Raw genomic sequence first — 19,754 nt, 5'->3', positions numbered from 1 at the left:
CGTGTGATGATAAGTTGGGGACCACGCAGGATACTGGGGAGGCTTGTGAGGCTTGAGTATGGGGGTTGATTGATGCGTATTTGTAAATGTTTCAAAATCATACCCGACATTAGATGGGAAGGTGTTTTGCTTGGTAATCGTCAATTCACGAGATTACCTAGAGAAGGATCAAGATGCAACTGTGCTCTTACCCTATCAAACGAGGATTTGACGAACCGTTTCTTATGTGCCGAGTGCTCCTTTCAGTTGACAAGTTTGAAGTGTCTAGAAATAGTTCCGCAGCAGCAGGAGGACTTCTGCGGCCTGTTTCGTGCTTGCCTACCTATTTAATCGGGCGACTAGGCGGTGACACCTGCCTCTGTCACCTCAAGTTCTGAACGCAAACTTTCCTCCAGTCTTCTTATTTCCCCTTTGCTCCTGCCCCAGCCCAGCGTCGTCCTATATGCGGCCTGCGCCCAAGGTACGAAGAGATCCACCAAAGCTGAAGCTACTTTCGACGATGGCAGTATTCGCATGGATCACAAGAACCTTCACCAAACAAGGAAACCTTTGCGCCTCTTTTCTTCCGTAATTACCTCAAGCGCCATATGGCCAACCCAACTACCTACGACAGGCGCTGCTTTGTCTGCCCTCGGAATCTGCTCAGCTATGTTGCGGATCTAAATGGAGCTGTACTTGGGCGAGCAATCCCGCAAAGACACTATGGCAGCACTCATGATGGCATTGTCAAGCAACGATGGAGGGGAGTCGAGTGTGGCTGGGTTCGACTCGATAAGGTTCTAATCTTGTGATGTCGACAGTTCGCGCGCGAAGCCCGAAGAAACATACAGTCCTCCACGGTTACTTTTCCCTTGCAACTTCCTCTCGCTATCTCTATGCCTATCCTTGCTGCTGTTATATCCGTTGTTACCCCTGAAGTATACGACCAGGAGTAATACCCGTGGAGTGGTGTACACGCGACCCAGCTTTCACTTCGACTCAGCTTAGTTCAACCCTTTTCTGACTGGCCCACCCCCCACCCCCCACGTGAATGAGAGAACGGACAAGATAAAACAGAAAGACTGGGTTGTTTCCGTCTCCAGAAAGCCGGACGGCAGAAGCAGGCTGCCACGAGGGTGAGCTCCTCCAGACAGCCAGCGACCAAGATAGAAGGAATCAGATCGGATCTTGAGAAGGGCTCAAGTGAAGCACTAATGGAAGGCGAAGACATCGCGGACTTGATGCCTCAGATGAATAGCTTGTGACATTGGCCTATCCGATCTACATCCTTTTAGAATGATCAACGATATTTGACTGCGCAGTGTACTGCACCAGAAAGGCAAAGGAACTGTGGATTAAATGAGTTTTCAGAGCTTTAGTTTGACCCACGAACAGTGGGTTGGTCCTTTGAGTGAACTTTCGAGTTCCCGAGACATAAAAATACAGATATGGTCCAGCTCGTCCGGCGCTTTGATAGACTAGGAGCTTGAGTTGAAATGTCCAATAAAAATGCCCTCGCTAGTGGCGTTTTTGAGATTGAACCTCTCTAAGAATTTGTTTGTCGGCAGAGTGCCACTTTCTTATCAGGTTTTCTGCTGCGGCTGGTGGATCTCTCCAAGAATTGTTGAAACGATAGCCTGAGTGCTTCTGCAACTTCGTCAAGGATTGCCAAGCAGGTTCATCGTGAGACTGGCAGCCACCAAGATCGTGGTAGGTGATTAGACTGAAATTCCAATGATCTGTCTGGCCATTTCGGGTGACTATGTTGTAGTCGGTGTGACAGGTGTCACAGGACCCCTCCCCGTCGTCGGCGTACGCATATACACGGTTCTTATTCTTGACTTGTGACAAGGAAACAAGATGGGGGAGTAAATCAGTCCAGTACACTTCTAACCAGCTCAGCCTCTTAGGTCGAGTAGAGCAGGCCCGTATATGTCGACAGACGGGAAGTTCAAGGCTCTCTATAAGTTTCAAAAACATTGCCAACGAGCATCGGGGGCCCGCAACGCTATGTGAGCGACGGATGAAAAGTCTCTCGTCTATGATTCTGGCTGAGTAATCGTGTGTAAATCTCCACGGTGTCGCGGATGCTTTGGATGTCCTCAGAGTGCTGCTCGAGCTGCTCTGACTTCGTGACAACTCGGAAAGCGGCCGGAGAAAATATCGTTTGCCTTGCGGAGAGTGAGTTTCCAGGTGCCGTTCGATGGGAAAGTGGTCTGGATGAATGTTTCCCTTGAGTGAAATATATCTCTCAAATGCGTAATGTTTGTGGAGTGTCTCGATGGAAAGACCGTGAGGGACTCCCTGGAAGTGTCGTTTCATGACCAGATGCGCATGAGGGAAAGTGATCTCCGGCCATTTATGGTCCGCGACTGGGATCTTTGGGTGGCAGGAAAATGGGTGAGGTCGCCAGAGAAATGGGTTTGACTTGTGCGTTCGTCTGTATTCACCGCGGCGCGTTCTATCCACGCCAGGGTCGGTAACCGGGGGTCGAAAGATGGCCACCACGAAAGCAGGACCGCATAGAGAATGAGTCTGGGATCGCCAGTCTTGGGTGTTGGTCGGATCAAACTGACGAAGTTTGACGCAATTCAGGCATGCAAACTGGTCTAAGCTGTCCCTCTCTATGAGCAAGAGAAATGTCTCAATATCTGGCATGACGAGTCGAGGAATGTTGCCAGCTGGGAAGAGCGAGCAGAAGAAGAATTTGCAAGATAGCGATGAAATGACTTTCGAGTAGATCGGCAGCAGTTCCGAAATCATGAAAAGAATCTCTCGGGGGGCTTTCTGAAATCCGCCTGATGGACGCGGTGGCTGGATAATATCTTCTGCCCGTATCTGGGCTTTTGTGTGAGAATCTTCGACGTTGATTGAAGTCATGGTAGTGTTTGAAATAGTAGTCGAGATAAGTAGAACCGATGAGATGAAATAAGTTGTGACTGAAGGTAAGACTCAAAAATTTCGATTTCGTGGGCTTTGTGCAGCATGTCTTTTGGCATCAAGGTCGAAATTTTGTCACTCGGCTGAGAGGAACGACACAAGCAACGACCGATCCCTTTAAAGTTTTCATTTCACACGTGCATCTGCCCTCAGGGTCCTTCAGTTATTCTAATACTCCATATCACCTAGACACCGGTGAAAGCCAACGACGAAAAGAGCAAAAGAATAAGAAAGAGATGAGGTCAATGACGAATGCCGCAGGTACGAGGGAAAAGACCCCCAAAAAACTCATATCATGCGTATATATACATCATTTCAAGATTATCTGCATCTAACGTAGCCCTAATTTCCCAGTCACCGTCCTCGGTGCTGTATTTCGTCTAAACCGGAGGATTGCATGCTTTGCAGCGGATCGCAATTCCCTGGAAGCATGTTAGAGTCATCGTATCGTCACAGAAGATAAGCACTTGCCAGGTTTTTGCCAGGAGAATCGGTGCAGTTGGTCGGAAGTGGAAAGTACTGCTGGATGGCCCAAAGTGATGTTACAGGCGAGTAATTGAAGAGAATACGAGAACGAGGCTCTTCATCTCGGTACAGTTGAATGATATCTTCATGAAGAGTCAGTCACAGCAACACCAATAGCGACCGCAGGAATCACGTACCCATCAGACGGCGTGTGATGACAGGGGAGGGGTTTCCTCGGATGCCAAAACCAACACCAACTCCTCTCCAGTTCGTCCCCTTCAACTCACTGGAGACGAAGTCCAGTCCGTCCTCGGGCCCAAGAAGGACAGCTGAGAGAGTGTTAGTCACCAACTCATATATCACCCAGAGAAGTCACAGACCCTTGATGTTATAACCAGCCTTCACGATGGCTGCCATATCTGCTCGGATACCGGCTTCTACTTGCTGGGGTGTAAACCCGCTTGCTGCAACTGCCGGGTGATTCCATGGTAAACCGCTACGGTGTAGAAAATTAGCACCGACCACCACTGCTCTCGCTCGTACTTATGGTAAACTTACGTGAAGACAAAGTTATACTTGCCACAGGCTGGTGAACAGTTGCCCTTGACAGACTCTTTGGGTGAATCAGAACGGCTGTCCACAACAGGCACATCCGAAGAGAGCGGCGACGCTGTCGCTAGAGCAGCGAGTCCAAGAGCAACGATGTTCCAAAGTCTGACCATCTTGAATCGGCCGCAGATAAGGGCAAGGAAGATGATCGTCAGGGCAAAAGATATGAATGTCCAGATGCTTGGATCAGTGAGGATGTCAGCTCGTCATGTCTGGATGTCGGCATTTGAGGTCGGGCTGGTCCTTTTAGCTTTCTCAGCTTAAGCCTTACACTGTAAACACGTCGGAGAGAGAGACATAAGACAAAGTTATTCTGGGCGCCCTTGCACGCCGAGGCTGAGTTTAGTTCACTCAGTACCCCGCACCATTCCATCCACACTCGCTAGCAGAGTGTGTTGGGAACATGTTGGCATTTTGTGGCTGCAGCCTGTTGTATAAGTCAAAGTTCAGCTAAACACATAGGTGGATTTAGTTACGAGCTATTGGATGACGTAGGATGCTCTGGTGCAGCCACTAGATTGGAGGAATCCTCGGTTCCAGGTGCAAAGTCTGAGCAATAGTTTCATGACAAAAGCCTGGAAGCGCCTCGGAGCATTGTACGGCTGTAAGACAAAAGAAGGTTGAAAACGTTCTGGGTTCTAGCGTCAACCGCAGCGGCCAATTTCATTGAACCCCGGCCGGCTATGCATCACGGGATCGTTGCGGCTGAATGAAAAGACTTTGGCATTCTGTCTAGTATCTCCGTTGCACATTCAGTTACTGTTCAGTGAGTGAGTCCGGGTTTTGGACATTGAGTGTTTGAACCTGCAGAGTACCCCTTTGGTACTTTACCCATAAGTCTCCTAATGGTTTCCAGGAAACCCGCATTACTATGCACCGATAGCAAGACGTATCAAATAAGTTCAGTGCGCTGATAACAAGTTGCTCAGAATCGTTGGCAACGTTCTCCATCGCCAATCCAAAGAGCTCAAGGTAAGATAAGCTCCAACGGCGCTAAATTGCAGCCTGTCCTAACGCAGGTTGACTCGTCAGGCTGCAATTTGGTTGATCTTTTGCATTTGCATGTGCTCAAGCCCCGACAAAGCTATCAGCCTAGAAGCTTACATACTTACCACGTTGTCACGAGGCGTGTTGTCCTTCTGTTCAATGTTGCCTGTTGCCATGTTTGCGCCTAGTTCATTCCTCTGCACCTTTAATTGCGGTGAGTGGAATGTTCACGTCAGCCGCTCAAACGCCAAAACACAACCCGGGAATCGAGTGCAAATTAGACTGATAATCAGTCAAAGCTTCCAAAAGAAGGCAAAAGAACCAGCCACAATCTTGCTCAAAGTTGAGAGAGCAGGTTCGAAGAATAAGACTTTCGGATGTTGAAGGGGTATCTCGAGGGCCCGTGATTTTTAGCGCCAGCCTCGAGGAATCTAGCAACAATGGCCAAAAGGCTAGAACGCCAGGCCAGCCAAGCTGCCATAAATGGGGTCTAATCCATCCCCAGGGTTCAAGCTTGATTAACAGGACCAAGCGGCGTACGTCCGCTACCAGCCTCATTCTTTTTAGTCAAGAATGTATCTACAGCCGGCACGACCTCAAGTCTACTCGGAAGAGAAAAAGGCAGGATACGATCGGTGAATCTTTAGTCTGTGGATCATGTCTCGTGTGCAAAGTTATATCAGAATTCGCAGTCGTAAGTCGCCGCGCAGTACAATGCAATAACGCTTATTTCTCTGAATCTGGTCCACATCTCGCTATACTCAGGGAGTGGGGAGTCATATCAGAAGGCTGATTGCCTCCGTGACCAGTACGCCTGGAGATGCGTAGTCCGGCCAATCAGCCGCATCGAAAACACTTATCGGGTGTCACAGGTCAATCCTACAATTAAATATGAGGTGATGATTAGTTTACACCCGCTAACCTGCTTGGAAGGAAGGTCGTAGATTCTCCGGAATAATGAAGCCTTCGGCTCTTTGAAATAGCTCCCGACAGGCGTCGATGAAAATGAGATATGCTAGGCGGCTTGTGGAGAGAAGGGTTTGATCCTTGAAACTTTCCAAGGCGGCTCTGCTGGGCGCATTCAAAGCTTAAACGCCAAGTTCGACATCGAGCCAGATCTCAATTCACTCTTCCATAGTTCGGGCAACTCCCGAGCACCAAGAAGTCTTGGTGTCTTGGTAATCTTGGCCCGCCATCTTGGCCCGCCGCGCTTCTCAACTCGTCATACGGGGATGTTTGACTTACTCCACGACATGTCTTCTCAACCCTTTCTCATTCGATTTCCTTTGCCGAAACACCTTGTCAACTCTGCTTCCCTCGTCCGAGCTTTCCCGACCAAATCACGGCCAAGGAGTCCGGGCCGGCTGCCGTCTTGCGACATCAGCCCAGTCTGTGTTCTCGGCAGCTCTTAAAGACGTGTGCCGAGGCCGCCGAGCGTTCTCGATGGCTTATCTATGGATACTTTGCCGTTGAGAGACGTCCGCCAGCGGAAAACTCTGCCAAATCAGCTCCCTTAACACCCCCTCGCGAATTCAACTTGGACATGTTCCACTTTGTCGTTTGCACCTTCTCTACTCCGTAAAGGAAACTCCACAAACAACATGCAGTGAATGGAGTTGAGACCAATCTCGGCTAAGGCCGGTCGGTGGAGGAAATGGGGTCCGGAGGCGGGTCTGGGGAAAAGGAGGCCTGGGAGGCGGGGAACACGGGGAAACGTCTAGGAAACGATGAGAATGGAGTCTGAAGAAACGCAGATAATGGTAGTAACCTAATCAAAGACTGTCATCGCCGACGCTGAAAGTATAAGAGCATCCGTTTCTCCTATATTCTTCACTTGTGACACCTTTTCTCTTCGAAATACTTCCCCTCCACTACAATTCTTTCGAATCTCATATCTTTTGGCTGATACACCATAAGCCATGGTTGCTGAAGAGAAGTCTTCCCAGAATGATGGTGGTGTCCACGGCACAGCCAATACTCCTACAAAGGCGGCTGAACAGGTCCACAAAGAGCCTTCGATTATTGAAGCCAACGACGGTGATGGCAAAGGTGAAACTCTACCTTCTGCAGATGAGCAAATTGACGCTCTGGGTATTCCTAATTGGAGAGAGCTTGAGAAACAGGTTGTCAGGCGCTTGGATGTGACCCTGATGCCCTGTTTGTGGGTTCTCTATCTCTTCAACTACCTAGATCGTGCCTCTATCGCGTAAGCTTCACCTCTTCATAGCACGAACTTGACTGTTCTGTGTTTTGGTCACTAACAGAGCCCGTCCACCTAGACAAGCTCGTTTGAGTAGTCTGGATGAAGACCTCAATTTGGAAGGCTACCAATTCGGTACCGCTGTGTCGATCCTGAGCGTTGGGTAAGCTTGTCTCCTTGCTTTCAATCCATAAAAGTCTCCTAATGGATTTTCAGATACGTTCTTGGCCAGATTCCATCCAACATGATTATTGGAAAGGTCCGGCCAAGTTTGTACCTGTGCTGCATGGCTCTGGTCTGGTCTGGTGTCTCAGCCGCTACTTGTGGAGTGAAAAACTACGAAGGTCTCATCGCCGTGAGATTCTTTCTAGGTAAGTCTTACCACCCTACTCTATGACAACGAACCTTTCATATTAATCACAAAATGATTCCAGGTGTCGTGGAGGCTCCTCTATTCCCAGGCGTAAGATCCTCTTTCATCTCAACTGCCATCCTAGCTAACCTTGTGATTGGTAGGCAATCTATGTCATGTCTTGTTGGTACACTCGCAAAGAAATGGCCCTGCGTTGTGCTTTACTGTACACGGGTCAGACTTTGGCTTTCTGTACAGCTGGCCTGATAGCAGCAGCTGTTTTCGGAACACTCGAAGGGTCCTATGGACTGGCTGGCTGGCAGTGGCTCTTCATTGTTCTCGCTTCTACGGGGGCGGGTCTGGCGATGATTGCCCTCTTTCTCTTGCCCGACTATCCCGACTCTACCACAGGAAGTGCCCGATGGTCCATGACTGAGGACATGCGCAAGGTCGCTGCTGCCCGCATTCTGGCTGATCGAGTGTCCACTGCGGAGGCAAAGGCAGGAGTCTGGCAAGGTTTGAAAATGAGCGTCTTCGACTACAAGATGTGGCTACTGGTCGGGATGAACATTGGTATCTCAGCCGCTTATGGCTTCTCCAATTTCTTTCCATCCATCGTACGGGGATTTGGATACAACAACACCATTACGCTTGTCTTGACAGCTCCGCCTTATATCTTCGCCGCCGCGGGATCTCTGGTCAACGCCTGGCACTCCGACAAGACTAAAGAGCGAGGGTATCATTTTGCTGGACCAATCGCATTTGGCTGCATTGGTTATGTCATCTGCCTGGCCACCGAGAACCGCAGTGCTCGGTATGGGGCTTCATTCATCTACGTAGGCGGCATGTACTTCGCCAACCCACTCATCAGTACTTGGACGTCGAACACGATGGGACGAACGCCTGAAAAACGCGCCATATCTGTTGCACTTGTCAACGTCCTCGGCCAGATCGGCAATCTAATTGCACCTTACTTCTTTGTCGACTCAGACGAGCCGCGATATCGGCTTGCTTTTATCATGATGATGGTCATGGGCCTGATCGCCTGCGCAAGCGCCATGGGATTGAAGGTCTATCTGTACAGGTCTAACAAAAAGCTGTACAATGCAGCTGTTAGAAATGGAACCGTTTATCAACCATACGTCATGTAAGGTTGACAGATTGGACAAAGACAAAGACTTCATCCGTGACGGATGATGATTGAGCTCTGCTTGTAAGCATACACGTACATAGAGCTAGAACCCAAATCGATATAAATGTGTCCACAACGCCAACGATACAGTTTCTTATTCTCTGGTCTAGATTGAATCGTTTCTTTACAAGAACAAGATAGCCTTTTGGTGAATAGCTGCGCAAATGGCTATGACACAAGCGATCTCTCAAAGCCTCGGGCGGCACTTCGCCATCAACGGCACCTTTTGCCAGATGAGGTATATCTTTTGCTGGCGCACCCAATCTTCTGAACTGTCGACGAGCTCAAGATCGAAGTTCCACAACAGCTTCGCCAGGACAATGCGCAACTCAGCGTAAGCCATGCTGGAGACTTGAATTAGCAAAGCTGACTTTAGTGATTTCGAAATACTCACCTTTTTCCAATGCAATTTCTCGGTCCAAATGAGAAAGGTTGACTTGCAGATCTGTCATCACTGTCGAAACTTGACTCATCCATCCATCGTTCAGGGATGAAGTCATTTGGGTTTGTCCAATTGTGTTTTGAGCGAGACGCGGAAAGTTGGTGAACCCCAACTGCAGTCTATGAGAACGACGCCGTTAGTATTTGACGTCAACTTCATGACGACGCAAGAAGGAATGAGCTCACCCCACCAGGCACCCATTTGCCATCGATATCCTCGCCGGCACCCGGCACGAATCGCGGGAGTGCGCTCGGGCTTGGGGGATAGATTCTCAATCCTTCCTCAATCGTTGCTTTGAGGTATCGTAATTCTCCAGTCGAAGTCATCGTGATTTCTTCTTCTGTGGAGAACGCGCCTCTGATTTCTTCCGTCAACTTGGCATATTTGTCCGGGCTTTTGCACAAGAAATACGTGATACCAGACAAGGCAGTAGCCGCAGTACCACTCCCGGCAACGATGAAAGCGGAAGCCATTCTGACCAGATCGGCGTTGCTCAAATCAGCTTGAGGGTTCTCCAAGATGTAACTCATGAAATCCTTCTTGTTCTCAGTCTGCTGAAGCCTCCGCTTGACTTTGGCGGCGGTGAGCTCTCCGTGCTTCTTCAAGGCCAACTTTTGGGCCTTAGGAGCGAGCCATTCTAGCCACTTCTCGAGGCCGTAGTAAATGGCGAATTGATACCTGACAATACCCTGGGCTCGTGTTCCAATGACTTGCAACCATGGCTGAGATGCATCGTCCAAGCATCCTGCAGCTTGCCCAAATGCCAGGTCACTAATGACATCAAACGCAGTAAGGCTGAACCATTTTACCATGTCTTGAGGTGTGCCGCTTTCGCTGGATGATCGAAGTTTCTCTACAAGCTTGCTTGCGTACAGTTGCAGGATTTCCTCTTGCTCGCGGAGTGCCCGCTCACTGAAAGCCGGCAACACTGCTTTTCTAAGCCGAGCATGGGGCTCCTGGTCGGCGGTGACAATTCCGCCGTTGCGTACTGCCGGATTGGTTGCCCCGGGGCCAGCAATGCCACGACCGTCGAAACATTTGGAGAATTCCGGTGACCGTTGACCATAGATCTTCTTCCATGCGGCAGAGCTGGTGAAAGAGAGCTCGTCAGGCGCAATCCTCACAACTGGTCCATACTTCTCGTGCAATTCCTGGATCCGGAAGGCTAAACTGCCCTTGAGGTTGACAAGATTCCATGGAAGGCGACTTATCGCCCACAGTCGAGGACCTGGATATTGGCTCAAAGGATGAAAATAGACGTTGTAGATCGCGCGGCCAGCGCCATACAGCAAGACCTGACAAGCGTCAGTAAACATTCACGACATGGGCCTGGTAACTTACGGAAACAAGGAGGAATGATAGTATGCCTCCAGCACTAGATGCGCAGTCCACCAGCAGACCTGACAGCCACATGATGCCGGCAGAATAGAGAAACTACGGTGCGGAAGATATTTTCGGATGACAGTGCCAAGCATCACGAAATGGTCTTTTATGTACAACGTGGTAGTTCATTTGGTTTTCAATCGCGAGTCAGCGTTTGGATAACAGACCCCAGCGACGAGTCCCCCCCCAGAAACGTGCACAACCGCTCGCATCTGATTCAACAATCAAAGAAACAGGATCCTTGCTGCGGGTCCACGACTGATTATTGCGTTGTACTCTTGGGGTCCTTGGGACCGCGTCGCCCATACCCCGGATATCGATTTAGTCTATGGACGTCTTGTAGGATTATTTCTCCTCGTCCTCGTCAAAGAAGTGTATTACAGTTGGGGCGTAGGTGGCGTTGCCCGTGGCGTTCCCGTTGTATTCCAGGTATCCAGCCGCATCCACAAAAGGAATGCCCGTGATGTCTTGGTAATCTCCCATCACCCAGACAGTCTGCATGCCCATCACCATGTGTTGCAAAATGTGACAGTGAATCTGGGAAATGTCAGTAATGTTCGGCCTCAGATAGTCATCGTTGAGGAAGGCATACCATCCAAACACCGGCATCTTCCACGCGCAACCGCCATGCTCTCCAGCCAGCATTAGACCCTGATGTTGTCTTCTCGCCGTACCGATAAAGATTTGTCGTATCCCTGCGCACGGGATTGTAGTTCTTCAACTTCTCTTCGTTTTCGGTGGCATTGTACGTCCCATTACCGCTTCCAATGTCCCAAAAGTGTCCACCATGGGCATGCCAAGGGTGGAAGTCGACGCCGCCATTGGCGTTAACAAGAGAGCCAGTGTTTTCCAAAATGATTTCAAGAACCTTGAATATGTAAGCAACTTGTAAAACTTATGTCTTGAGTTGGCACTTACCTCGCCCAGCTTTGCGGGCCAAGTCAACGTTGTTGGGTCCCAGCCCTTATTATTGAGCGCGGCGGTGTAATTGGGCATCGCAGAAGGACCATTCTCAAAGATATTGATCAGGTAAGGTTTATCCCCAGGGTATGGTGAGGATGTTTCGTTCCATTGCAAACCATTGATTTGCCAGATCGTTGTTTGCGTTGCAAGCTGCCGGTTATCGATATGGATGCGGCGCGTCACTTCGCTTGCCTTTGGAAAGTTGTTGGGTTTGAGCGGCTCTAATGCGTATTCGGCCCACTCATACGTTTTGTTGGAGAGCGACAATGGTGGTGTTGCTGGTGCCTTGCTGATCTGCACTTTGGTTTTCGAGTATCGAAGAACTCCGTAGCCTTGGTAGACTTTTGGCCGATCCTTGGTCTCAAGCTGAATAAGATAATCAGTTGTTCCGATCAACTCTTGCTCGCTCTTGGTGGTAAAAATAGCGTCAAAACGTTGACCCGAAGACAGCTGCATGAACTTCTCGGTATGTGGTTTGGTGTACGATCCATCCGCCAAAATGATGGTGAAGTTGTCGTGGTCAACAATGCCCATCTGGACCAATGAGAGGGCAGTCCCGCCAATGAAGCGCATTCGGTACGTTTTTCCGGGCTCGACGTCGATGACTGGAAGCTTGCAGTTTCCTTTCCCTGCTGTCTCGTCGATGGATACCCCAACACCGTTTATGAGAACAGCATTCGTCTCACCAGACCACGTAAACGGTGTCGAAATCAAGCCTTTCTCGATTTGGGCGTCTGTCTTGTTGAAGTAGTCGGATAAAAGAATGATTCTTTCTTCATCGTAAGCGTAAGGAGGTTCTGCCCGGTCTTCGATGATCAAAGGGCCCGCAGCTGTCATCGCCTGGAAGCCGACATGTGAATGGTAGAAATAGGTACCACTTTCCGATCGTAGGGGGTAGACTTCGTAATCGAAGAAGTTCTCGGGTGCGATGGGCCATTGACTTGCTGCAGGTGTGCCATCAGAAAATGGTGCCATTCGCATGCTGAGGCCGTGCCAATGAATCGTGGTGTTGTGCTCTTTCATGTCGTTATAGACCCTGATCCAACTCCTTCTTCCCGGCCTGAGTCTCAACGTGGGACCGTGCAAGGTGCCATTGATAACAACCGACATTCGGGTTTGACAACCTATGGAAACGTTCTGGTATGTTACCCGTAGGACATGGTCTGGCGTGAAGCTCGCGCCATGTTTGTGCCGCCCGCCATAGTGTCCCGGGGGACCATGTTTGGAATGACGTGGACCCCAAGCACAGACATGCGCGAGTAAAGTCAGGAAACAAACGAGTGAAGCAAACGACAACATCTTGATTGCCGAGAGGAAAGGGAGGGCGATAAGTTGGGGGACGTAAGACAAATATGTAGGGACTCAAGAGTGTGGATGAACACCTCCCCAGACCTTCGGGGTGCAGTGCGGTCCCTGGGTTGAGACAAAAGGGAATCCTTGTGGATACTTCAGGTACAGTGGAAACGGTACAAGATTGAGCAGCATCTTCCTGATTTGGATGCGGGTGGAAGACGAGCACTAAGCACTAACTGTAGAGATGAGGTGGATGGTATGACTGCATGTCCCCATCCTCCCAGATCGTCGGGCAAAGACGAGGCGCAGTACACACAGCAGGAAGACCCGGGCTAAGGACGTTATGCCTGTCTTGTAAGTGGTTAGATCTCTGTGGGAAATGTCGTGGACTGGATCTTCGGTGCTCTTGCTGTCATCGAAGCTCACCGACCCCTCATCTCACGTTGGGCAGTCTTTGTCTCATGTCTCACAACCAAGGACCTTCGACTGCCGTCTTAGAGTTAGTCTGTATTACGCGCGCCAGCGGGAATTCTTGCCGCTGGGTGTTACAACGGACCTAAGCTTCCTGAATCCCGCGTCTCCCTCTCATTTCTTTCATCCATTCCTTGCCCGAGTCACCAGGATTACGTGCAGAACACCTACCTCCTCGTGCTGGCACGCCACCACGTTGGCTGCGGGCTGGCCGCTGAACATCTTAAACTTGGTAAACTTAAATTGAAGATACTTCCAATCGGAATCGCAAGTGAACCCCGAGTGCGAACGAAGCGGGGTCAAAAGGCTTGAATTGCCGACAATAGGCTTTTGCGAATCCCTGCAGCGTTCCAAAACCCGAATTTAAGCTGTTTGTTTATGGAATGTTTGATTGAGGCTCCTTATTTTTCCAGTCGAAGCGTCACATTTTCTCAAGGCAGACTCGTGTTCGGAACGACCGGACATGTTGCCAAGACGTTTTTATTGTATATGCAGTTTCTCCAAAATCCTTAGTCGGACTTCATTCAACGTCGACTTAGTACTTAACCTTAACTCCTCCAGAGCGAGGCCAGTTTATATTGACTTTGGTCAGTAAATAATCATTTCAGATTCCGCGCAAAGTATTGGCTCTTTCCACTACACGTATACAAATTGCAATGCGGAGCTATGGTTGTTGCCGATAATCTTCTGAGAACCTGTAGTTGCTCGTAGCCCATGGAATTAAACATTCGAAGGTAAACCTTATTCAACTTGGACGACCCACCGACTCGGCACAGTGCCTTAAGGTTTAGTTCGTTCTTTTGATTCAACGGAGTGGATCACAATCTCAATGTTCTGAGCCTTTCATCTTTGCTAATTGTGCATGTTTGCTAAATCACAGACAGCACCCTTCAGTCCAAACCCCCTCGTCAGTTGATGACCTTCTTCTTTCAGACCTTCAAGATGGCGCTTTCGAACATGGCCATCCATTATCTTGTTTCGCTTGTCTCAGCTTCTCCCAGTGGCGTAGGTCGTCCACCGGAAGAAATAAGGGCAGAGTCGCACAACTCGGAGTGGTTGCATTTTCTATATTGAAGCCCAGAGCATGAAGTTACACGCGCAGTATCCGTCTCATTTCATTTAGCACAATGCACTTAGCATATGCTTCTTCTCTCAGAGCAAGACTATCTTGCATTGCTTGCGTTCATCATGTAGTGAAGTTCCTTGTCCGTCGATGGCCCGTATCGCTTTGAGAGAGGCTGAGCCATTGGAGCAGAGGAATAGGTTGGAATTCTCTTTGCAGAGGCTATGTCAATTCTAATACCAAGCTGTTAAGTTCAACTATTCGTATTTTAAAGCTTGACAATGCTGGAGGCATTTGGTCTAAGACTGGTTGAATAGTGATGTGAAGCAATGAAACTGACATTACTTTCACAGACTGAATAATGAGAAATCGGAATCTATCTATTCTAGAGAAATAACTTGAATCTTATTTTTGTCTGAAGAATAAGTAAAGAAAAACAAGCCCGTACGTTGGTAGCCTTCGTCTTGTGAACGTTGTCTAAAACTTGGGTGTTGAACCATTTGCTTACCGTGCTAAAGTCCAGATTCCTCGATTTCTACTGGAGCGCAGGGATCTTACGACCCGTACGTAGTAGGTTGCTTGTCACACAACTCAGGCTCGGTGCTTTGCGCTTATCGTTCAGCGAAACGTGCAACATCTGACCGACATTATCACGGGAGGCTACATCTCCGTCGACGATCGCGTCCCATAATCCATTCTGATGGTAGTATCGTGCCTGATAATTTCTAGGCTCCGGTCGCGCACTTCTCAGATTCAAATTCTAGGAATACATCTAGCGTCAACATCCGGCATGCAGTACACTTACACGTATATATACTGCGTAAAAGTAAAGCCCATCATGTGATAGACTCCGGAGCCTCCGAGGGAATTCTGGGACTCTCAGACTGCTCAGCTACTTTGCAAGTGTCGAAAAATGAAAGAGAAAAGAAAGGCTGACATTGTCAGTTCCTAAACTAAGTGCTCAAAACTGTAAAGTTGCATGGAGACGTCGACCTCGAGGGATGTCGCAAGTCGAGGATGATTCTTGTTTACAAGCAACAAATCTAAACTGGGTAAAACCTGTTTCTCTCGTACAATAACACGAACAATAATTGCCAGCCAGATAACAACCCGAGATATGATTCTAAAGATCAGGCTCCCCCAGAGAAAAAATGGAAGGTGACGAAATCGCAATTGGTACTATTGGCGAACACGTGGTGACCCGCAATAACCCACCACATCAACGTACCATCGCCAACCAATTTTCGCATCGGACCATGGCCACTTCTGAGATGAATGCAACATTCTTTTAGTGCTTACATGGGAACTGAGGGGTCATGTTCTGTCTCGGAGACGCTTATCTCCAAAGCCTTCCCAAAATTCCTGCCTGGTTGCTTCGTCGTTAGGCCAATTCTCCCCCATCGAAGGACACGATGCCCGCCACTGCCATCCAGAACGATGAAGCGGCCAAGCTCAAACCTCTTCTTTTCATGACTGCCTTTCCAGGCGAGGGACATACCAATCCCCTGATCACTATTGCATCGCACTTGGTTAAACGCGGATATGAGGTAGTCTTCATGGCCCCATCGGTCTACGAGAGCCAGATCAACGAGGCTGGCGCCGAGTATCTTTTTGTTGACAATCCAATCACCGACTCGGTTTTCGAAGCTTTTCGCGAGGCCTCTGAGCGGCCTCAAGGCCCTGAGCGTTTGGCCGCTCAGTACAAGGCTATCTTCTTGGACATGCAGCCGACACGTACTCAAAGCACTGAGAATGCCTTGGTGATGTTGCAGGCTCGTCATCCGGGTCGACAGATCATTCTTCTGGAGGATGTTTTCAATGCTTCCTTTTGGGCTTTCAAGTACGGGCGGCCTCTGCCGGCTGGTCTCGAAACTCTCCCCAAGTCAATTGGCTTTGGGGTTTCGCCCGTGCTGGTCGAGAGCCAAGATACCGGACCGATATCGCTCGGCCTGCCTCCAGATACGACGGATTCCGGACGGGAACGGAACAAGGCCCTCTATGATCTTGCCGAGAGCGGCCCGCTGAAGTTGATGGTAGATGCGTGGCAGGACTCATGGAGCAGGTGTGGGTGTACGAGCATTCCAGATGGCAGGATGTTCAGATCGTTTTACGCGGCGCATGACCATACGCTCCAGTTGTGCTCACCAAGCTTGGACTACCAACTATCTGATCTGCCATCCTGTCTCGAATTTGTCGGCGTCCTCCCCCGAAAGCCTCGCAATTTTACCATCCAATATCCTCTTTGGTGGTCAGAAGTTGAGAACAGGCACGAGCATTACCGCCATGTCATCTTCGTGTCACAGGGAACTCTCAATCCTTTCTGGTCTGAACTCATTATTCCAACACTTAACGCCTTCTCCGACCGACCTGACATTCTCGTCGTGGCAACTTTGGGTGCTCGTGGTGCTGAGCTGCCCCCGGAAGTCACCATTCCATCAAACGCCCGGGTCGTCGATTACTTTCCATACGACACCATGCTGGAGTTCGCCGACGTGTTCGTTTCCAACGCTGGTTATGGAACTCTTACTCATGCTGTTAGCAACGGAGTTCCTGTCCTGCTTGCTGGCCAGAATGAAGAGAAGATTGAAGTCACGATGCGAGCCGTACATGCTGGGGTTGGACTTAGCTTGGGGACGCAAACGCCCTCCATCGAACAGGTCAGACGAGGTGTCGAACAGATTCTGGCGGATAACAAGTATAAGAAGGCGGCGATGAAACTCAAGGTGGAGAATGATGGCTTAGATGCCTTATCTGCGATTGAGTTGAAAGTCAAGAAGTTGACAACATGATGTAGCAAGCGAGACTTGAAGTGGCCTGATGAGTAAACGTGGGGTAGCCATGATCCATTGAATAAATATCTTTCAATTATCCAGCCCTCATGGTAGGGAGCAGAACCGGGCCTAGCTATATCGTTTTTCAGCATACGACAATCTCAAAATATCTCTCCTGGCCTTGAAAGAAGCAGGATCTCCTTTTTCAAAGCAAGTGTATTGGCTCTTGACCATTTCGTGAAAAGGCTTACTCCACTCCGGTTGGAAGGCATCGCAGCTTCTATCAGTCGTGTTTTCATGTTTCAGCCAAGCTTCTCGTACTTTGCCTGGACGGTTGTCTTCAGTCGTGTACCTATAAGAAAAGGAATAGGAACTACAGTCCACCATTTTCGCCCACTTGGGGTCATCCGGTGTTCGACAGCTCCCAAGGTTGTGGTAAGTTATGAGCTCGAGACTCCATTCTTCCTGTGGCCCTCCTCTTTGAATGGCAATGCTGTAGTCTGTAAAGCACCTTTCGCATGAAATGATACTCTTATCCGGGCCCGAGTCGAATCGAGATTCGTGAGATGCCATTCTTAAGTTGTGCAATTGCGGAATGCAGCAATTCTGTTGCGGCCAAATCCCGGAACGGGGCATTTGTGATGCGGCCAGAATATGCCGACAAACCGGGAGTTCCAAACTGTCCGCGATTTTGAAGAAAGCATCCAAGGAGCATGGTGGTGCAGAAACTCGATGACTGCGACAAAGAAAGAGTTCGTCATCAATGATCCGAGCGGCTGTCTTATGCTTGAAGAGCCAGGAACCCCTAGTAGGCGCAGACGGTATGATGTTGGAGATTGCGCGATATTCTTGCTGGGTGTCTCGTCGTGGCCTCAACGAGTATCGTTGGTTCATAACATGACGTTCGATGGGGAAGTGGTGTTCAATAGTCTCATCCACGATCGAGGGCAGGCTTCTGGTGAATAAGAACTCGTTTTCGAGTTTCTGAAGCTTAATTCCACGGTCAATTCCGAGAAAATATTCCTTCATAATGAGGCGTGCCTCGAAGAAGGTGATTTGTGGCATGTTGTTCTCCCCGAGTCCCAAAGCTGCCGGTCGCCATACGACAACGCTCAGGTCTTCAGTCCATGTAAAATGCATATGACTCCAGCGGGGGTTAAATTGGCGCCTCCAGAACACTGTGTTTGGTTTCCGGAACTCCCGGGAGACTTCGACCTGTGAATCGCAAGATGAGTGTAGTTGGTTTGGCCCATCGCTGGTGGTGTTGGACTTGAAGGGAAACAACCGCACACATCCAAAACACAAGGAATAGTTCGTCGTATCCTTTTCCAGTAAAAGTAGTGTTTCGACTCTCTCCTGATCCTCTAACCTGGTGAATTGGCGACTGGGGCAAAGTGAGGTGAAAAGCTCTTTGCTGGTCAAAGCCAGAGCGATTCGATATGGAATGGGCAGCTGGTCGGCGATGATGAAAAGTATTTCGAGAGGAACACCGTGGATTCCGCGGCCGCGAGACTGCGAAGTGAGTTCTTCCAATACTTGTCTAGTATGGTCGATTGTGCTGTGAACTGAAGAAGCTGACTGCTGATTGATGATGAGAAGTGTCAGAGAGCAAGTCGAGATTTCATCAAACCACCAAGCACACTTTATCAACCGCCTTCGGCGAGTCCCATTTGACTTTTGCAGATGCGAAGCTTGACGCATATGTTTCTGCTAAAGCCACCTTGCTGACTTCCTCTCCAGGCTACCAGACGTCAGGGCAATGGAGTGATTTGTAGAAAGAGGGAGTTTTGCTTCAAAGTTCCTCGCTAAAGATTAATAGCCCATCAATGAAACGTTGAAACGCAGTAAGACATCTGTTACTAAGCCGCGTTCATTGCAAAGCCATTGTGATACCGCCTCCTTGTGCTCTGACCCAGAAGAATATATGTTCAACAATAGTGCTTCCACATAGTAGCCTGGGAGGAAACCTGCTGAAAAGCTCACCCCAAAGCCTTATTGCCGCTTCATTTTAGGCCTTGTGTTCTGAGGAGATGGCGCCTGGTTTGTCAACAGAGAAACAACAGTTACTTAGACGTATGAATCTCAAATCAGTTAAACGCTCGCTTATCGGAATCAATGGGTACTGCAATGCGCCGAACCCAGGTAGATACTTTACGATCCGTTGTCCGTCGTGAACGAAGCGGACACGACTTTAAGCCAATGAGCAAAGGTTATCAAGTCTCGTGGCTAGAGGTGAAGCCCGCCCATTGGTGGATTCATACACAACAAAGGCACCATACCTTTTCGTACCGTAGCGTACGAGTGCCATGCTAAAGGCTGGGGTGCGGAGGAAATTTCAGTGGCGATTTGCACCCTTGACCTGGATAGTTGCTGCAGCTTTAAGCTGTTGCCTAAAGTTTGGTGATCCTGATGTTTCTCTTTCGGGTGCTCTCGTCGTCTCAACTGACGTCTACAGCCTGTTGCATCGTCGTTGTCCGTCACTCTAGCCTACTTATGCATCGTGTACTGGTTCTATCGTGAGTGACTGCGGACTGATTGACCAAGGTCGTGCGTGGTATTTGCGCGCAAGTAGGGTGTTGGGTTCTTGGAACGGCTGTGGCGCAACATCGTATCCCAATATGGATGCGGAATATATCTAGCGGTA

General features: G+C 49.3%; 4 protein-coding genes across 4 annotated transcripts; 2 read left to right on the top strand and 2 right to left on the bottom strand.

Moving 5' to 3' along the window:
• Window positions 1-3,369: 3,369 nt before the first annotated feature.
• On the bottom strand, window positions 3,370-4,106 carry CkaCkLH20_11555 (uncharacterized protein; the record flags this gene model as incomplete). The annotated part of the gene is made up of 4 exons (XM_038894269.1): window positions 3,370-3,527; window positions 3,582-3,713; window positions 3,765-3,880; window positions 3,943-4,106. The coding sequence occupies 4 exons, from the start codon at window positions 4,104-4,106 to the stop codon at window positions 3,370-3,372; spliced, it is 570 nt and encodes a 189-aa protein (XP_038740344.1).
• A 2,793-nt stretch (window positions 4,107-6,899) lies between these two features.
• Window positions 6,900-8,683, top strand: CkaCkLH20_11554 (major facilitator superfamily transporter; the record flags this gene model as incomplete). The annotated part of the gene is made up of 5 exons (XM_038894268.1): window positions 6,900-7,186; window positions 7,245-7,343; window positions 7,397-7,551; window positions 7,615-7,643; window positions 7,697-8,683. 5 exons carry the CDS (start codon window positions 6,900-6,902, stop codon window positions 8,681-8,683), a joined length of 1,557 nt encoding a protein of 518 aa, XP_038740343.1.
• Window positions 8,684-8,911: 228 nt separating this feature from the next.
• CkaCkLH20_11553 (uncharacterized protein) lies at window positions 8,912-12,535 on the bottom strand (the record flags this gene model as incomplete). Its single annotated transcript, XM_038894267.1, has 6 exons — window positions 8,912-9,068; window positions 9,119-9,285; window positions 9,352-10,461; window positions 10,931-11,086; window positions 11,142-11,417; window positions 11,468-12,535. The coding sequence occupies 6 exons, from the start codon at window positions 12,533-12,535 to the stop codon at window positions 8,912-8,914; spliced, it is 2,934 nt and encodes a 977-aa protein (XP_038740342.1).
• Window positions 12,536-15,751: 3,216 nt separating this feature from the next.
• On the top strand, window positions 15,752-17,128 carry CkaCkLH20_11552 (udp-glucuronosyl udp-glucosyltransferase; the record flags this gene model as incomplete). Its single annotated transcript, XM_038894266.1, has 1 exon — window positions 15,752-17,128. One exon carries the CDS (start codon window positions 15,752-15,754, stop codon window positions 17,126-17,128), a length of 1,377 nt encoding a protein of 458 aa, XP_038740341.1.
• Window positions 17,129-19,754: the final 2,626 nt, after the last annotated feature.

Source organism: Colletotrichum karsti (genome assembly GCF_011947395.1).
Source record: "Colletotrichum karsti strain CkLH20 chromosome Unknown Scaffold49, whole genome shotgun sequence".
Lineage (NCBI taxonomy): Eukaryota > Fungi > Ascomycota > Sordariomycetes > Glomerellales > Glomerellaceae > Colletotrichum > Colletotrichum karsti.
This window is presented reverse-complemented; position numbering and strand designations above follow the sequence as displayed.